The 18,187-nt window shown below is 39.5% G+C and overlaps 1 protein-coding gene across 1 annotated transcript in view; it reads right to left on the bottom strand.

Moving 5' to 3' along the window:
* LOC136767733 (integrin alpha-M) overlaps positions 1-18,187 on the bottom strand; it is a 49,517-nt gene that overhangs the window by 23,198 nt on the left and 8,132 nt on the right. The window contains exons 2-12 of the mRNA XM_066721679.1: positions 16,309-16,355; positions 12,869-12,983; positions 11,938-12,026; positions 9,044-9,108; positions 7,045-7,162; positions 5,985-6,115; positions 5,459-5,604; positions 3,949-4,099; positions 1,794-1,938; positions 905-978; positions 343-472 (exon numbers count right to left, since the gene is read on the bottom strand). Coding sequence (XP_066577776.1) covers positions 343-472; positions 905-978; positions 1,794-1,938; positions 3,949-4,099; positions 5,459-5,604; positions 5,985-6,115; positions 7,045-7,162; positions 9,044-9,108; positions 11,938-12,026; positions 12,869-12,983; positions 16,309-16,355 — 1,211 coding nt within the window. The remainder of the gene's footprint in view (positions 1-342; positions 473-904; positions 979-1,793; positions 1,939-3,948; positions 4,100-5,458; positions 5,605-5,984; positions 6,116-7,044; positions 7,163-9,043; positions 9,109-11,937; positions 12,027-12,868; positions 12,984-16,308; positions 16,356-18,187) is intronic.

The following is an 18,187-nucleotide window of genomic DNA, read 5'->3' as shown; positions in this document are numbered from 1 at the left end:
CAGGGGATCTTCAATCAGTGCATTACAGTATTTTGCTTTCAAATATATTGAACATATTAGAATCATGAATATAGAGAGAGTATACATAACAGACACAGCAGTTTCTCACACTATTCATGCACTGAAACCACAGAGCCTCAGAGACCTTGGTGTGAGTGAGGACTGGAAGTGAGTACAGGTACAATGTAGGGTTGTGTGGCACTTGTGTCTATACAGAGTGATTGTGCTGTGCTGTGAACACACCGTGCCATACCACAGTCTCCTGTGCTGTATTAGGGTATACTGCAGAAAGCATGTGTGAGGGGCAGTCTGGTGTGGGGGGTTAATAGGATTTTATCTTACCCAAGTAAGAGTCCTTCATATCAACGTATCTTGACGACATATTGCGAAACATCATAGATGTTCTATTGGACTGAAAAAAACCCCCGGACCAATCGAATGCCCCCACTGCCCCAAAATAGAGTGTCCCATCCTGGGGGTGGAAGGGGGACAGCAAAAGAGAGAGAGCGAGAGACAGAAAAAGGACAACATTTTTTGAAGGAATAGAAATAGTACAGATACATTGACCATCTGACTGAAAGGACATACAAAATTTAAAAATGGTTAATATGATCTCAGATGCCAAAGGATTTTATTATTTTAGTACAATACAAATTGGCTAAATATGGGTTCACATTTTTGAGAAATCTGAGAAAGAAATGCATCATGCTAACTCTTTGGTCACTATATTTAATCACAGATATGTATATCATTTAATCAATAATGAAAGGTCTTTCTCTTTCTCTTTCAAGATGGGGACTGTAAGATAATCTAGAGTACAGGATATTTCTCTACCCGTCTCTCCTAACAGCCTGCAGTGTAACCATTCACATCCATTATCTGGTCTGAACTCCAAACGTCTTACCGAGTCAAAATGAGTGCTGAAGCCCCCCTGAGACAACTCCTGCTGAAAGGAGCTGGCTGTCGTGTCCTGTGTCCCTGGAAATTACAGAAACAAATTGAAGACACAAAATCAGACCAAACAAACAAACACAAATATTTACTGTCACAATAATGTATACTGCTGGGAGGGAACACACCAAATCAGTATTGTACTAACATTTATTGACACACTTTTCCTTTGTGGAAATAAAGATGGCTTCTCTGGTGTTGTATAAAATCCCACCAAACATGCGTGCATTGTCAAGAAAAGTTCTGCAATTTTATAAAAATGTTTTATTGTTAAAATTCACATATCAGTTTCCATTTGGAATTATATTATAAAACACTTCTGTAAATTATCCACCAGAAGACAGTTGTTGCTACTTGGCCCTGTGGTAGCTTGTCACCTTGTTGATTGGTTCTCTCAGGGGGGCTGTGACATTTGATGTGGCTACATGGTTTACTATTTTGCGATTCGTGCCTTTGGTTGCGTGTGCACACAGCCTTGGGACCAGCTGTTGGTGCTTGGTATTGGTGCTTGCTTAATGCCATGAGCTTTCTGTTGCTTTTCTGGGCCCCAAGCAATCTTTGTGGCTACATCATAAACATTCATGCAATTTTGTGCTAGTACTCTAAATTCATGTTATTTGTTTTTCTTTAACTGAGACTCCTTGTGTAATTCACACTTTTGAGTATATTCATAGCGCTTCTACATCTTTGTCTGTATCCCTCAGCTGAATAAGCACTTTGGTTGTTAGTTAACTTCCCTATTAAGTTGTGTGCCCATTCTGATGACTGTGTTTTAAATGAAAGATAATGTTAGGTTGCAATTCAATAAAGACAGAAACAGTCAGTAAATCTGTGTGTTTTACCTTCGATTGCAAAGATTTTGTCTGCCAGCTGGTTCTGAATGCCACTGAGAGCATCAAAGTTGTTCACAGCAAAGACAAACTGGGGGTCGGAGGCGATGGTGTACAGCTCTTGCTTTGCAGCAAAATGTCTGAATGCATTTCCCACCTGCAGACACACAGAAATATCATGAAGATGCCACCTGCTGTCATTGATCAACTCTTCACAGTAGTCACTGCAGTAGTCCTGCCTGTAACGCATGAAAAGCAGCAGACATGCCAATGTTATCTTTCAGACTGAGAAAAACACCCAAAGCCGTCTATGGGGAAGTTGTCTGCATTACACATTTCATGAATATTTTATAACAAAGCTGTGCCTATAGAAAGTCTACACCCACTTGAACTTTTTTCACATTATTTTGCTTCACTGCCTCAGTTTCATGCATTTAAATTAGGGCTGTCAGTCGATCAAAAAAAAAAAATCAGTTAATCAATGGCCATTAGTTGATTAATCGGTAGATTAATTGGGCACCTATTAAAATAAGTGGTTGTGCTACACAGTAATACTTTAATAAATATTAGGCATTGATATTACAGTAGCTTATAACAATGCTGAATGCAATGGTAACAAAAATAAAATAGAAAAATATATTATAAAAAAAAAAAAAAGTGAGATTTTATTGACAATGCGTAACAGTGGGGGCGCACAGATTATTTATCGCTTGCCCAATGCATGAGATTTTAGCGACAATGATTTAAAGTTTGAGATGGGGCCTCAATGCTTGAGCAATATGCTAAATAATTATAATTATAATGCAAAGACAAATACTGCTTAGCCGCAACATGGCAGAGGATTCTCCTTCCCCTCTCGCTACAGCAATCGGTGTTTGCTCTCAAATGACACTGTAAACTGCGCACACTGCCATTTTAAGAAAAAAAATTCTTTCAAATGAAACAGAAAACTACGGTGGCTTGTTGAGGACATGATAAAAAAAAAAAAAGAAAGCCCCTCTGGTTATCTCGTGATCATGACATAACGAGTTGTTATGTCATGATCACGGGATAACGTTATCTCTCGCTGTCAGAGAAAACGGAAGTGATATCATTTTCAGGAGACAATGCTGAGACTGGGGCAGTGCTGTCAACACATTCGGTTTTATTTTCAACAAGGCTAATGCAGACAAATTGTGATCTTAATTAGCTGATTGACAGTGAAGTCTGGAGTGTCACTTTTTTTTTTTTTTTTTTTTTTTTACATTTATGTATATACCTATACTTTTTCTAAATATTTCTTGAAAGTTTCATTCACATCCATTACTTATTGCATAGAGAGCTCAAAATGTCAAGATGGAAAACTCTGTTTACAGTGTACTAATATGCAGTGATTTTACATAATTAGATCTGAACTTCTCTGTGTTTGATAGAACATCAAACTATTTATACTGGATTATATATCCTTAGGTTGTTCTAAACAAAACAAGCATCTTGCTAAGAAATCCGATCAAAACAGAGTGATCTGTGACCATTTGAATGAGCCCCCTCCACGGAACAGACTGTGCATTTACCCCCTGGGCTCTGAATGACGGCAGCGACACGGAAACTGTAACTCGGATGTGTTTGAGATGAAACGCGCTGGTAGTCAAGAGAATAAGCTTTCAAATGATGTGCGCATTGTAGGAATTCAGTGTCACTTCTATGCACAGGAGCTGCGTGTAACAAATAATGCTTAAGAGGGTGAGTAACACAGTATATAACTCCGAAACGCACATTAGTTTTCAGTTTTTGGTAAGCTAAACTTTGTTTTTTAAACTCTGGCAGTTTACCACTTACCTTTGTACCATTTCAGGTTATTCACTGGACTTTACATACAAACTGGACAAATTGGGGTGTTCTAAAACTTTTGACCAGTAGTGTTTGTATATATATATATATATATATAAACACATAGCTTATATTTCAGACTGACCTGTTTGTGCTTATATTTGGGTCCTAATAAAAGTAAAAAATATATAGTGCTCAAAAATGCTGCCACTGCCATGTTGAATACTACAGCCAATCAGATGTGATCATATTCCTGATTGGTTGATTCAGGCCTGAGCTTTGAGCTTGGGCTACGTAATCCATCTTGCATCTTGCAGTGAGCATAACTAGGGTACAGAGGTACAGGAGAGGCTCTTACCCCAATGGCGTAACGGGTGATGCCCAGTCTGTCTGCTTCCCTGGTTGCTGCTGGGAAAAAACTGGAATCAGAAGTCTCTCCGTCTGTGATGGTGATTAGAATGCGAATGGCATCAGATCGGGCTCCAGAACTTCTGATAAATAGTTTTTGACTGGGAAAGAAGGACAGCACACAATCAGTCACAGACCTAGAGGTGATAGTATAATTGCTCCCCAGTCCCTGCAGCTTAGCAGACAGGACAGCTTTCTGAATGGTGTACTGAAACTGTAGGTAATCTAACCCAGCAGCCACAACTACAGCTGTGATTCAATGTCTTTGATGATCTTCACAGTAGCAGGGTCCATTGCAGGGTGAATAACTACTGCTCACACTATTACTATTATTAATCTTTATTTTATGTAGCACCATTCATTAATAAATGCAGGGCCGGCGCTACCTATAGGCAGAGTAGGCAATTGCCCAGGGCCTCGGGCTTGTAGGCTCCGTAACCGTAACATCCTTTTACGCGAGTGTAACGGGGCTCATTCGTGTCATAATGAGATCATTACAAAGTGACGTAACCCCTCGGCCCAGCCTGACAGCATAGAGGGTTTAACACTGTACTACATCAGAGCCGCTGCGGTGTGGAGCGCTGGTGGTGTGCAGCTCGAATCCTGGGTGGAGAGCCCCAACCTGCATCGGCCACACCAGTCCACTAATCAAGAGGGGGGCCTCCAACAAAAAAATTGCCTAGGGCCTCCAAATGTCTAGAAATGTCAGTTGTATTTCCTCTTCTTACCGAAGTACAGTGCAGTTTCTGTTCCAGCCGAGCTCTCATTTTCTTAATTGAACCCTTAACTGAAGTAATAATTTGCCTGCATTTGACTGATAAAAAAGTTGTTTCCTAAATAAGTTAATAAGTTCCGTAGAAAATTGTATACTTCACTCAAAATCCCTACTGTTTAAAATGATTAAAAGGATCTGATTTAGGAAATTATTACTTAAATTAAGGGTTCAATTAAGAAATTGAGGGTTCTGTTGGAACAAAAACCAGCAGGGTGCCAATGTGCTGCCAGATTGCAAGGAAACTTGTAATGGTTTGGAGATTAAATGATCTTGTGATCCTTAGAATATGAACAAAATGCCATTAAAGGCACAACTGATGTTCTGACACATGACATGGTGTTGTCAAATGATTAATTAAATATTTTCTGATTTGTTAAAATTGAAAAATGGCAAACTGCATTGGAACCCATATCAGTGATTAAATCATCTAGTTAGAATGTGAATAAATCTGTGACTTGTAAATGTCTATTTGTGATAGGAGACAATTCAGTATAAGTGTGTTTTTTCCTTTAAGAATTGGGTTTATAAATCAAAATGCAGAGTTCTACAATTAAACCTACATTCTAACAGTAAGCATTGCAGGTATCCTAGAACTATCTGATCAGCTGACTGATGCTACCTGTAACACCTGCTAAACACCTGCCTTTGTGGTAATCATGACACACTGATTTAGTGCAATACTCACGCCACATAGAGGATCCCCGCTGCAGTCTTGGTCCCTCCTCCTCTTTGAAATATTTGGTTGATAACGCCTTCTTTATCGGGGGTCGATATGTACTGACTAAAGTCAAACTCCGTTCGCGCGGAGTAGGAATATTGAACCACAGCAAACTGCAAAAAAAATTAGGTAAAACAGGGAAATTGGGCTGCTGGGGAAAGTACGTTTATATAGAAGGAGTATATTTTTCTGAGCCTGTCAAATTTTCAAAAATATTAGAAATACAAGTGTTCTCATAGTAACCTTGATGCTAAAGGGTGCTTTACTCATGTTCTATTCAGATTACATCCCTTGTACATATAAACGAATACCTCCAATGGTTTGCCTGATATTAGTGTTCATATAAACAGTTAATTCGCAATCTTAAGTAGGAATGAATTCATACGTATTGATGACATTCTCTGCATATAAACAAAGCCACTGTCTGTTTTCACCCCCACCTGTTACCCGTCATTCTCTGAGTCTCTCTCCAGACAGTAATACTCAGTCTTACGTTGGCTCCCCTCTGGCTGAACTTCCTGATGATCTCGATCATGAAGGTCTTCATCCTGGCGAAATCATTACCAGCTACACTGCCCGAGCCGTCAATCAGGAACACAATGTCAATGTCCTGAAAGGGACACTCTGCAGAGATAACACCCAACACAAAACCATCAGTTTACATAATACACAACCACAAAACAATACAACTAAATCAAACACCACGATACACAGCCCACAACACAAACATAATATCCAACATGACACAATCATTCACTGCAATACAACCCAACAACACTGCAGCACAGAATAACGCAATATGCAACACAAAACCATCATACTCATTTTATCATACTGCTTGCCTAGCATTACTTGTACTTGCATTGTTATTTTGATTTCCCCTATGCTCCCTTTCCCAAGGGCGTCTGATAATAAATAAATAAATAAGATACACGCTGTAATTATATGGTCCTGCTGGTATCCCGTCAATTTGTCATGCACTTTTATCAACAGGGTCATGGGCGGCCAAGGCTCACTGATGCACGTGGGGAGTGAAGGCTGGCCCGTGTGGTCCGATCCAACAGACGAGTTACTGTAGCTCAAATTGCTTGTTGTATGGAATACCTACCTTTTCATGTATTTTTGTATTTATATTTATGTATACATGTATGTACGTATGTATGCATCCATCTATCCATTGTTATTATTATAATAATGTTTTTAAACTAATAATAATATTCATATTATTCACTTTAAACAACATCAGGAACCCAGAGAAACTGATGTGACTGTTATTTAAAATAAATATCAACACTTCTAGAAGTTATTTTTACCACCAGAAGCCACTGTTGATTAATGTTGCTGGCTTCACACTCCTATCCAACACCTTCACAATATAACACGACACCCAATGCAACACCAACAGACATTTCAACAGAAAACCACAACAGAATGCATTATTGATCACATTCAGACAGCAGATACACAACCACAACACCCACGAACAGAAGTACTTGAAGACAGAGAAACCGATATATAGATTCTCACAGATAGAAAAAGCCTCTAGGTCTGACCTTGGTACCCGGGAGTGTAGTTCCCAGATGAGGCAGCGAAGTTGCGGTCCAGTTTGAAACAGACACCATTGAGGTACATATTCTTTCCACACTCGTGTTCCAATCTGGGTCCGCATGTCTGTGACACAGGAATACAACATAGTAAGAACATTCACGACCGAACTGGAACAGCAGTCACCAGAAAAGCAGACAGGACTGTCATGTACACTGACCAGCCATAACATTATGAGTCGACTATTCAACATTTTACTGTGTATACCATGTAAGTACATGAGTGACTCTCTCTCTATATATATGTATATACACTGATCAGCCATAACCATATGACCACCTGCCTAATATTGTGTAGGTCACAAAACAGCCCTGACCCATCGAGGCATGGACTCCACTAGACCTCTGAAGGTGTGCTGTTGCATCTGACACCAAGACGTTAGCAGCAGATCCTTTAAGTCCTGTAAGTTGCGAGGTGGAGCCTCCATGGATCAGACTTGTTTGTCCAGCACATCCCACAGATGCTCGATTGGGTTGAGATCTGGGGAATTTGGAGGCCAAGTCAACACCTTGAACTTGTGATTCATCAGACCAGGCCACCTTCTTCCATTGCTCCGTGGTCCAGTTCTGATGCTCACGTGCCCATTGTAGGAGCTTTCGGCAGTGGACAGGGGTCAGCATGGGCACCCTGACTGGTCTGCGGCTACGCAGCCCCATACGCAACAAACTGCGATGCACTGTGTGTTCTGACACCTTTCTATCAGAACCAGCATTAACTTTTTCAGCAATTTGAGCTACAGTAGCTCGTCTGTTGGATCGGACCACATGGGCCAGCCTTTGCTCCCCACGTGCATCAATGAGCCTTGGCCGCCAATGACCCTGTCGCCGGTTCACCGCTTTTCCTTCCTTGGACCACTTTTGATAGGTACTGACCACTGCAGACCGGGAACACCCCACAAGAGCTGCAGTTTTGGAGATGCTCTGACCCAGTCGTCTAGCCATCACAATTTGGCCCTTGTCAAAGTCGCTCAGATCCTTACGCTGCCCATTTTTCCTGCTTCTAACACATCAACTTTGAGGACAAAATGTTCACTTGCTGCCTAATATATCCCACCCACTGACAGGTGCCATGATAACGAGATTATCAGTGTTATTCACTTCACCTGTCAGTGGTCATAATGTTATGGCTGATCGGTGTATTTCATTGTATAGCACAATACTGTACTAACTACACTGCATTGTACAGTATTTATTTTTACACTATGTTGCACTCTACTGTGCTGGACTACTATTCAAAACCTAGCGGCACTATTTTGATCACTGTAATATATATAGCAGTCCTCTGGCCACTTCTAGTTTAAAAATGTATCACTTTAATTTGCATTATTTGCTTAACACTGGAGTTCTCCTGATCCAGTCTTGATGCTGTGCGAAAGTTGCTTAAAATAACTTATCAGATAACTGAATTAAATGCAGTAATACACAGCCTATGTATTAGCACTGAGGAGGCATCACACCTTTTGCAGTCCAGGCGAGAGGAGGTTCAAAGCTCAAGCGCCAACACAGTGTGAAAGCAGTCTTGTCAAGATAGCAGAAATTAAATACATTAGACAAATGAGATACATTATGACAGGTTTTCAAATGTTTTGCAGTTTCCTCTCATCTTGCACTCGTCTCTGGATTTCTGTTTGTGTTTGTGTGTCTTTAAATGGATTTCAATTGGCGGTTAACTACATGAATTCCAAATTATTTTACTAAATGCAAATAATTGATTTGCTCTCTCCCACAATCCCCTACTCACCTAATTAGTTTAGGAGCCCCCTTAGGAGTCACAAACACCACCTGTATATTTTATTGAACGGTGTTAAAATGACCTGCAAATAAATTAGTATGATCACACTAAGTGACTAACTGACATTGCACGGAGTCTGAGAGTGACAGAGAAACTACCAGATTGAGATTGGGGGGGAAAAATAATTTAGAAATGAGAGAGGGATGTGAATCTTACCACAAGCTCTTTTGTTTTTGGATTATCAGTCAGTGCCAGGCCCATGGACCAACGACCTTGTACATCTGCAAACACAAAACCGTGTCATCACAATTCAACATTGTCACTCCATAGTCAGTTTAGTATGTTGGTATTATATATTGTTTCTCCATAATCACAACAATAAATATGTCAGCTTATCTGGGCCATTTTAAAGCAAACAGGTTTGATAAAGACATAATATCAGTGACACAACCCTGAGCAAAAAATGGCGCTACTACTTTGCTGGAAGAGGAAGTGGGCAGTGTTATCTTCTTTTTTTATACATTTAAATGTATAATCTCTAATTATTAACCTCTAGACAAACACTGTGCTTCTTCAGAAGGGATGAGACAAATGCTATCATTCAGGGTGAAAATAGTTCCCCAAAGTGAGTATCTGACAGCTCAAGCAAACCCAAAACTGGTCCTCCAAGAAAAAGAGTGGAACTCAAAACATTCGGCCTGTACAAATGTGTACAACACAAACCTGAGACAATGGCGCACTTTCAAAAACCTCAAGACACTCTCCCTAAGATAAGGGAGCAGTTTAGGTCTCTACTGTTTAGGAGGAAGGGAGGGATTTATTTTGGTAGACTGCCATCATCTGTGAAGCACATGCAGAAGGATGCCAGACAATGCATGTAGACTCCCTGAATGTTTAGCTGACATTTGAAAAAAGGACTGGAGTAAATCCAATCACATACTCACAGCAGACTGCTGCTTTTGTGAGAAGCAAAAGAGAAAGTGTAACCTGTGTGTACTGAAATTGAGCTGTGGTTAAGGACCAAGTTGGTCCCAGCACACCTATAAGCAGCATTGTTTTGAGGCTTCAGCATTTCATGCGCGTGAGGTATTATCCCCTACTCCCTTTTACATTACATTATTTGTCATTTAGCTGATGCTCTTATCCAGGGCGACTTATATTTGTACCCATTTATACAGCTGGACATTTTACTGGAGCAATCTAAGTGACGTACCTTGCACAAGGATACAACAGCACTGACCACCCAGGATCTGAACCCACAACCTTCCAGTTATGAGTCCAGAGCCCAGACCACAGTGCTGCCTATAAAATTGTTACAATGCATCATATTATTTTTACATAAAGTCACCCGATTCACAGCTGAGGTTTTACTGGAGCAGTCTAGGTACAGTGCCTTGTTCAAGGGTTTTGGGAACTATTCACAACTTGAAAGAAAACAAATAAGAATGACCTCACATAGAAAGTTGTGTACCCCTCTCTGGTACCTCCCAGCCACAGCTGACAACAGCATGAATTTATTTATATATTATGTTGTTGTATTCCATCGATGAACCTACCACGAGGATAGTCCATAAGATGTGTATGTTTAGGCCTAGCGCAATACATGCATATGGGAAGTTACTGTAATTATGTTAACACGTTGCTAAATGCAACATTATCATAGTGTAACTTGCACTCCATGTGCGTTTCAACTGCACGACCCGAGCTGAGGTCAATAATGTCACAAGTTGACCTATTTCAAAAGCTGTGTTGCAACATGCAAATGTTTGGATTACTCATTGTCACCATGGTTTAATTTATAATCAAAATACTAACAGCTTTTACTGTTATAAATAAATAAATAAATCTATCGAGAGAGGCGAGGGGAAAAGATTAATGGACGTTGGTAACTTGAAACAACCTGTAACAAATTATTTTATTTAAACTCTGTGTAGATCAATCCTACAATGTTTTACCAGCATTTAAACAGCAGTAGCAGTTTGTTGCATATATTGTATATTTTGAGGACTGTATATTGCCATTAAACGACAACCTGGAGACAACTCTGCCCAACTCTACACTGGCACAACGTCTCACTGGTATTCAAAACCGGATGAGTAAGCATTACATGCAATCAGATGACAGAAAAAAACTGAAGTAATGTGTGTTCAGTCTTGGAAAAAATTGTTCACTATCTCTCGAGCAACAATGTGACTGTGGGTGACTCTTTTCTTACTGGCAGTCCTGTGATTAAGAATCTATAACAAAATGTCAACAAAAACTAAATTTAAAAAAAGGCCAAGATACAGCTGAATTCTAAATTTACTGAATTAAAAATTAAAAATTGTACGCCCAACCTTCACGCCATAACGCAAGTGTGAAAACACCTTTGCTCAATTACTGTTAGGGGAATTATTTTCACATTTGACCTAAGATCATTTCAAACTACCCACCTAAAGTGTAACAGTGCTTCTAAATGCCTAACCTCTCTGAGCTGCGAGCAGAGGAAGTATAGTTCCCCTTTGAAATGTGACAGTCAGACCCTCTTCCTGCTGACCATGTTGTGGTTTTTGACTGATTTCTGTGTTCATGCGCAATCCATTTATATGTCCTCTTTCCTCATCTTAGAAATGCCCTAATTTGGAAATAACTGTAGCTGAAGCCGTTCTCATATGTGAATTAGATTATGGAATTATGGTACTTGTTGGACCCCCCAAGAGCACCCTATCTCATTCCTCCCGTTTTGTCCAGTCGTTTTCTCCGGTCTTCCTCGGACTTCCTTTAGCACACAGAATAAAATACCAAATGCACTGAAGCACAATTTTACTGAGCAGACGAAAGCCAACAATCGGGTTCAAGTGTTTAGGTATCTCATCCATTTTCATTTTGATTGTGGAAAGTATAGTTGGATTGCCATGACAGGGTCGATAGAAATTGCAGGCCAGAGCAGAGCAACCAGATAAAAGATAAAGTAAATCTTCTCTGACTCTCCTTCTCACAGGTCCCTCCATTACACCCTCACCCTCACCCACCCGTTCTCTCACCCAGTTTCTGCCCCTCGACCACTGTTTCTCTCTCTCTGTCTCTATAAATATATCTCCATACCACCCCCTCTCTCTCACACAGCGTACCAGGCACATTGAGTAAATTGCAGGATTGGGTGCTGTAGTCACATCTGAATAGTTGTCCATTTCCTTGGACAGGTGCGCTGACAATGACCCTGTGGGAAAAAGAAGGAAAAAAAAAATTGAGAACATAACCAGGACATCTTCCCAATGCAACTCTCTCTCACAGAAACTTGAATTCTCTCTCATATACTGTCTTCTATCATATGCACTCTCTCTTGATGCTCCATTTTCTCTTTTACAGCCCATTCACAATAAGACTGTTATCATCAGAAGTAGACTGAGTAACTGAAATACAGATGCAGAAATATCATGGAAAATGATTTTTTATAAATGTATCTCTTCCTGCTAAGAGGGCTGAAACCATAGAATACAGTGGAGAAATGAGGTGAGATGTTCTACATAAAATTAAAAATAGTTTTGTCTCCATGCTATATACCTGACAAAAAAAGCTACTACTCAAATGTGAAAGATACATTAACTTACTAAGATATTTATGAACATGATTGTAATATTAATACAGTTTGTAGGTATGTTTTTTGTGCAAACATATCAGTAGGAGATCATCTACTTCATTATTAAAGCCTATTTCAGATAAGCCAGTACTTTAGTTGTGATGATCACTAAATGATGAATTTGTTGCATTGTGTTGACTGCTGCAGGTTTCCAACTGTCAACTCAATCAAACAAATCGGTTTGTTCCCATTCAGTTGTACATTTTGCAGGCTTTTAGTTAGAACAGTAGAGTACCAATGTGGGAACAATGGTCATGGATGAGAGTTTGCATTTTTGCATAGTAAAACTTTGATTAATCTTTAATTTCATGTGAAAGCCTTTTTGAAATTGTCCTGAAGATGTCCAGGAAGCAAGAGAAATCCCACCGCAATATGACAGTGACTTAGGTCTCTCTCTCTTTCTTTCTCTCTCTCTCTCTCACCATTTTCCTCTTCCAGTGTCCATCTGTCTTACATTGTATCCAAACCATCCACTGGCCTTCTGAAAACTTCTGATGTTCTCAGTTTCCAGGTTAAATGCTGTAGAGCAGCCCAGCACTGGGAAGAAAGGGAGATTGAAAGACATAGAGAGAAAGAGAGGGAGAATCAGTAAAGAGTATATGTGGAGGCACACACAACACTCTCCAGTCAGAGTCAAGAGGTAATGTTGGTAAAAGTTTGAGAGCACAGATAGACAAACACGGACGTGCAGGCTTTATTTTGGGTGTTTGTCCCACTGAGCAGACTCCTGTCCTGTGAGGGGACCCCAAGCAAATATTTTATTTTTACTTTGGCTGACGTGTCTGTCTATTACGGTGTGTAATGTGTAGATACGATCGGTCGTGTGGTCATTTGTCTTTAAATACCAATTCTGTTCCACACTGATATCATTCTGAGCTGAATTTACAGTGTGTTAACAGACTCCTCGATTATTGTCAGTTGTGTTTGTGTGTGTTGTTCTCTTTTTGACCCAATTGTTGTTTTGTAATGTTTTAGTGTTTCATAATAACTAAGGTTTTCTGGGTGTCTGTGTTTTTGGTTTGATAATTTCCTAGGTTCCTTCCTTATATTGTTGCAGTCCTTATCAAACCAATTCTCTTATTTGTGTTTTTTCGCAATGTTCTTTTTAATTTTCAATTTTGATTGTATAGCTGCTTTTTCAGATATATTATTTAAGTTGTTTTATAACCGCATTTACTCCTTTTTTTACTATGTTGATTTGAGTTGAGCAGAAAGGTGTGTATAAGTGACTCCGACATATACGTGTTGGGAAGTGCACTCTCTGGTGGCAGGAGGTGTTAAACCTGTCTTTTTTTTTGCTGTTATTCTGTCTCTCACTGTTAAAATACACCTACCATTAAAATTATAGACTGATCATTTCTTTGTCAGTGGGCAAACATACAAAATCAGCAGGGGATCAAATACTTTTTTCCCTCACTGTATGATAAGTTAAAAATAAACAGTAATTGGGATGTGGTCTGACAGAGGTGTTAGTGGTTTCTTTCTTTCTCTCTGCTCACTGCTCCATTGAGAGTCAAAACATTGGTAGACATTTGAGAGCATAGACCAGGGATGGCGAGCCTTTTTTGGCTGGAGTGCCCAAAGTCTGGTTTGTATACTTTGCTAAGTGCCAAATGTGCCAATGATAAATTAGGGATATAAAAGTTTATACTGGGGCTAAAGGGCTTTGTTTTTTACCAATAATGTATTTTTTTGTTGATATTAAAGTTATTAAGCAAACATGCCAACAAAACAAACTGCAATACAGACAAATCTGAAAACTATGGACAGATATAACCATCCCACCCACCTGCATCCACTGCCAGCCCACCTCCCCCCTCCACCACCACCTTGAACCTCCCCCTCTATCCCTCTGTATTCTGGAGAGAAAGTGCAGCTCCACTCTGCTAATGGGAGTCTGCTGCTGAGTATGAAGCTGAAAGAACCGAGGCACATATTCTTCCCAAAAAAGATTATAAATATGCAGGTTCCATTTTTCCTCACAGATTATTTTCAATTTACAAATATAAAAAAGCAACAGTAATAGCACTTCACTAGCTCCATCATTTTTGGAATATGTCCCTTTTTATTTTGGACAATGAGAATCTATAATCCTCATTCAAATTAAATCAATCAATCTTAATTGTATATAGTGGAACACCATGCCAAAGCATGTCACAACATTAAAGAATAAAGAATAAGTGCATCATACAATGCATACATCATGTAAATGTTGCAGTATTGCTACAGTGCAGTAAACTGCATGAATCACATTTCATCACACATTAAATTTGAGGATTATAATGCTAAAGTACATTTAAAACCCCCATTAAAATCACAATCTACCCCCAAAACAAAGTCCCACAGATTCTCCCATTGCCCTGCCGTTACATACAAGAAGTAGAAGTTTGTTCGTTTGGCTGCATTAGTAACACTTCCATATTGGTTTGTGTTTTGTTTGGACTTGCACTCAATCATTATAAATGCAACTTTTTTTCAACATATAATTACTTAATATCTACTGCTTTTACATTTTGTAAAATAACTAAAACTGGTAGATTAATATACCATTAATATGACACTTATGTTTTAAGAAAAAAATAATGCAGTGGTATCAATCTACCTTGATTATGAATGTGCACAAATGTACTCTACAATCAAAGGCATAATGTATGTATTTTTGAGAATGTACAGCTTTCTTTTGCCAACTTTATGACGTTTTTAAATTGTTGAGGTGTTAAATATGAATGCATTTGTAAACAAAATGCTTTTCCCCCGTGTGTTGAACAGACACGTCCATTGCTGACACAATGAATCACAACAGCACAGACTTAACTTGCTCTCGGTCCACAGCGCCGCACCGCAGCATAAACAACCATCATAACACTATCTCATTTGTGAAGTGCAGATCTGCGCAGCTCCACCAATGGGAGTGGAGGATTCTGCAGTTCTGCGCATAACAGCGATAATCTGTGCACAAGAACCCGAACTAAAATATTAATATTCAGAAAACGTGAGTGGGGCGGCGCCGTCACAGACAAATATATAATGACTGGTTTTCTAAAGTGCCAATCAGTTATGACAATTGAGGCAAAAAACTAAAGGAAAAAAAAAAAAAAACGCAGATCACTTGGCGTGCCCACCTATGCGGCTGTGCGTGCCACAGCTTCGCCATCCCTGGCATAGACAGACAAACAAGAATGACAGATAAACAGACAGATACAAACACAGGTGGCCACACAGAGGGACAGGCACACACATGGTTTTCTTTGAATAAAATCAGAGAGACAAACACATGGACATTAAGTTTAACAGTTAAACATAAAGACACAGACACTATAAACATGATTTTCCCATTCTTTGTTTCAGAGCTTGTAAGAATGGGGTTCAGTGGTTTAAAGAGATTGGAATCTCTCTCTCTCTCTCTCTCTCTCTCTCTCTGGCACATCATGCTGCCAGCTATAAACCTATTATCAGTGCTGGCAAGATATTGATTCATAGCTTCAGACACATTGTTAGAACACATTTTAACATACCACTCAACCCCTGTCTCTTAAAATACACTTCCTCATCTTCTCTCCATTACCATTGAACCTCTCTCTCTCTCTCTCTCTTTTGACATTGCAAAATTCCTTCAGTTTTTATGTTCTCCTATCTGCCATCTGCTTTTCTCTCTGTCTGTATCATTTGTATGTATTTTTAATAGATATTGTCCATTCCCAAGCAATTTACAGTCACTGCAGTGAAGATCCTGAACACACAATGTACACCATGGGACAGTGGTAATAACAGTTCTGTGTAAGACAGCACAGTACAATACAATACAGTTCAATAGGGTCCAACACAAGCCTCTCTCCAGACTGTCTGATTAAAATGTTCCTACCTGCCAGGAGACACACACTAATGGAAACCAGCCACTCCATTGAAGTCCTGTAGAGAAAGATCAAGATGGGATGGAGAAGAGAGAATGACTGAGAGAGCTTTTTCAGTTGCAATATCTGTTCTGCTTTATACTTGCTCAGGAAATGATGTTGAGTGAGTGTGAGAGAAAGACATAAAGAGGAAACAAACACACACACAGCCCTGTCACTACATAGTCCCTTTTTGTGGAAAATAGTGATCACACACAGTCCAGCAGCTTTAATCCCTGTCCAGTACAGAAAAGCAGTGTTTGAATTGTTTCCGAGGTCTTTTTGGGTCCCCCAGGATGGATGGGCGGTGGGGGGGATAACACTATGAGGTAAGGTGTAACACATCTGACATTAATCAAGAATTATGTATTAGATTACCAAATAAACCATTCCATAAACTTCCCTTTTTATATCAGCTAGTGGCTATGTTACAAACTAGCTGTTTTTCAGCACAAAGGTGATCAATTGGATAGTTATAGTAACTCAAGTGTAACAATAATCCTCAATCAGAGAAGAATTTTATGTTTACACTTACTTAGCAGGTGAAAACTTGACGAGACTCTGCTGTGTCACTCGCCTGCAGTAAACTGCTGGACAAAACTGTGAGTTTGTGCATGTGTGCCATTTAGAACTTCACTGAGGAAAAACAAATCTAATCTGGAGCACTGATGAAAATTGTGAGAAGAGGCTAAAGTCGACTTGTGTCAGGGCATTCATTTAGACAAACAAAAATCAAATTGTATTCAATGAAATAGCATGGGACCCCCACATTCAAATGTTCTCTGTAATGGGGGACCCTTTATTGTTATGGGGGGTCTGGGACCCCCCAAGCCCCCCCTCAATTTGAACACTACAGTACAGTACAGTCAATCTTTCCCTTGGGTCGCTGATTACCAGACTGACAATGTAAATTATGCTATAAGTATTTATCTCAACTGTGGTCTGTAACTTTTTTTTATCCTTGAGGTATCTCTGACACTGTAGCCACTACAAGCAATCTTAGTAGCAATTAGAATACCAATTAGAAAATGAGTCATTTAAAGTTTGTCTTGATTGCTTGAGCACATTTGTCCAAAAATAATTCACTTTATCAAAACAATGAACACGACGCAGCCCCAAACTCAAATACTTTGGCCAAAATTACACATTTCATTTGGAAAATGCACTAAGACTCAAAACAGAAACAGTATAATTTGTCATCTAAGGAAAAGATCTTTCCATCAGCCATTTCACAATGGCACAATAAACACTAATCATGAGCATCAATATGACATGGTCAGCCCTGAGTACATGCGCTCTGTCCATGGCCTGCTTGTTGGTAAAATACAGTAATCATTTCTCCACAGCATGAGCTGTACTCTGATGTTCTCTGAGTGACTCGTATCAAGAAGACCAAAGTTGAAACGATTTCAACAGCAAAAAATACTTAGACAAAATATATTTTCCTTTTATTCAGTTACAGTAGTGCTCCAGATACAATGAATGATGCTGGAAATTAGAGTAAACATAAATCAAGTCCACTGAAGATATTCAGTACCAAGCTGGTAGTTACGGCAATATATTACATACAAAAAAGCAAAAAACTGTACTTGTTATAGCTTGGCATACCAGGCCTCACCAGCTCTCTCTCTTCAGGGTGTACAATTCTATTGTTCAATATGTGCGATTAGGTGTGCTGTATTGAACAGGACAACAGTGGTGATGGTGGGAAAGAACACCCTCTCAAGAGATGGTTGCACACATGGCAATATTCCCACCTCTCTGGCCTGGCACACAACCTCACTCCAGTTAGAAGCAACTCCTCTAATCGACAACCTCTGTTTCCTAGACATCAACCAGTTCATAATCCAT

This window comes from Amia ocellicauda, chromosome 14, assembly GCF_036373705.1.
Source record: "Amia ocellicauda isolate fAmiCal2 chromosome 14, fAmiCal2.hap1, whole genome shotgun sequence".
NCBI classification, from domain to species: Eukaryota; Metazoa; Chordata; class Actinopteri; order Amiiformes; family Amiidae; genus Amia; species Amia ocellicauda.
The sequence above is the reverse complement of the archived record's forward strand: the minus strand, read 5'-3'. Positions and strand labels throughout refer to the sequence as shown.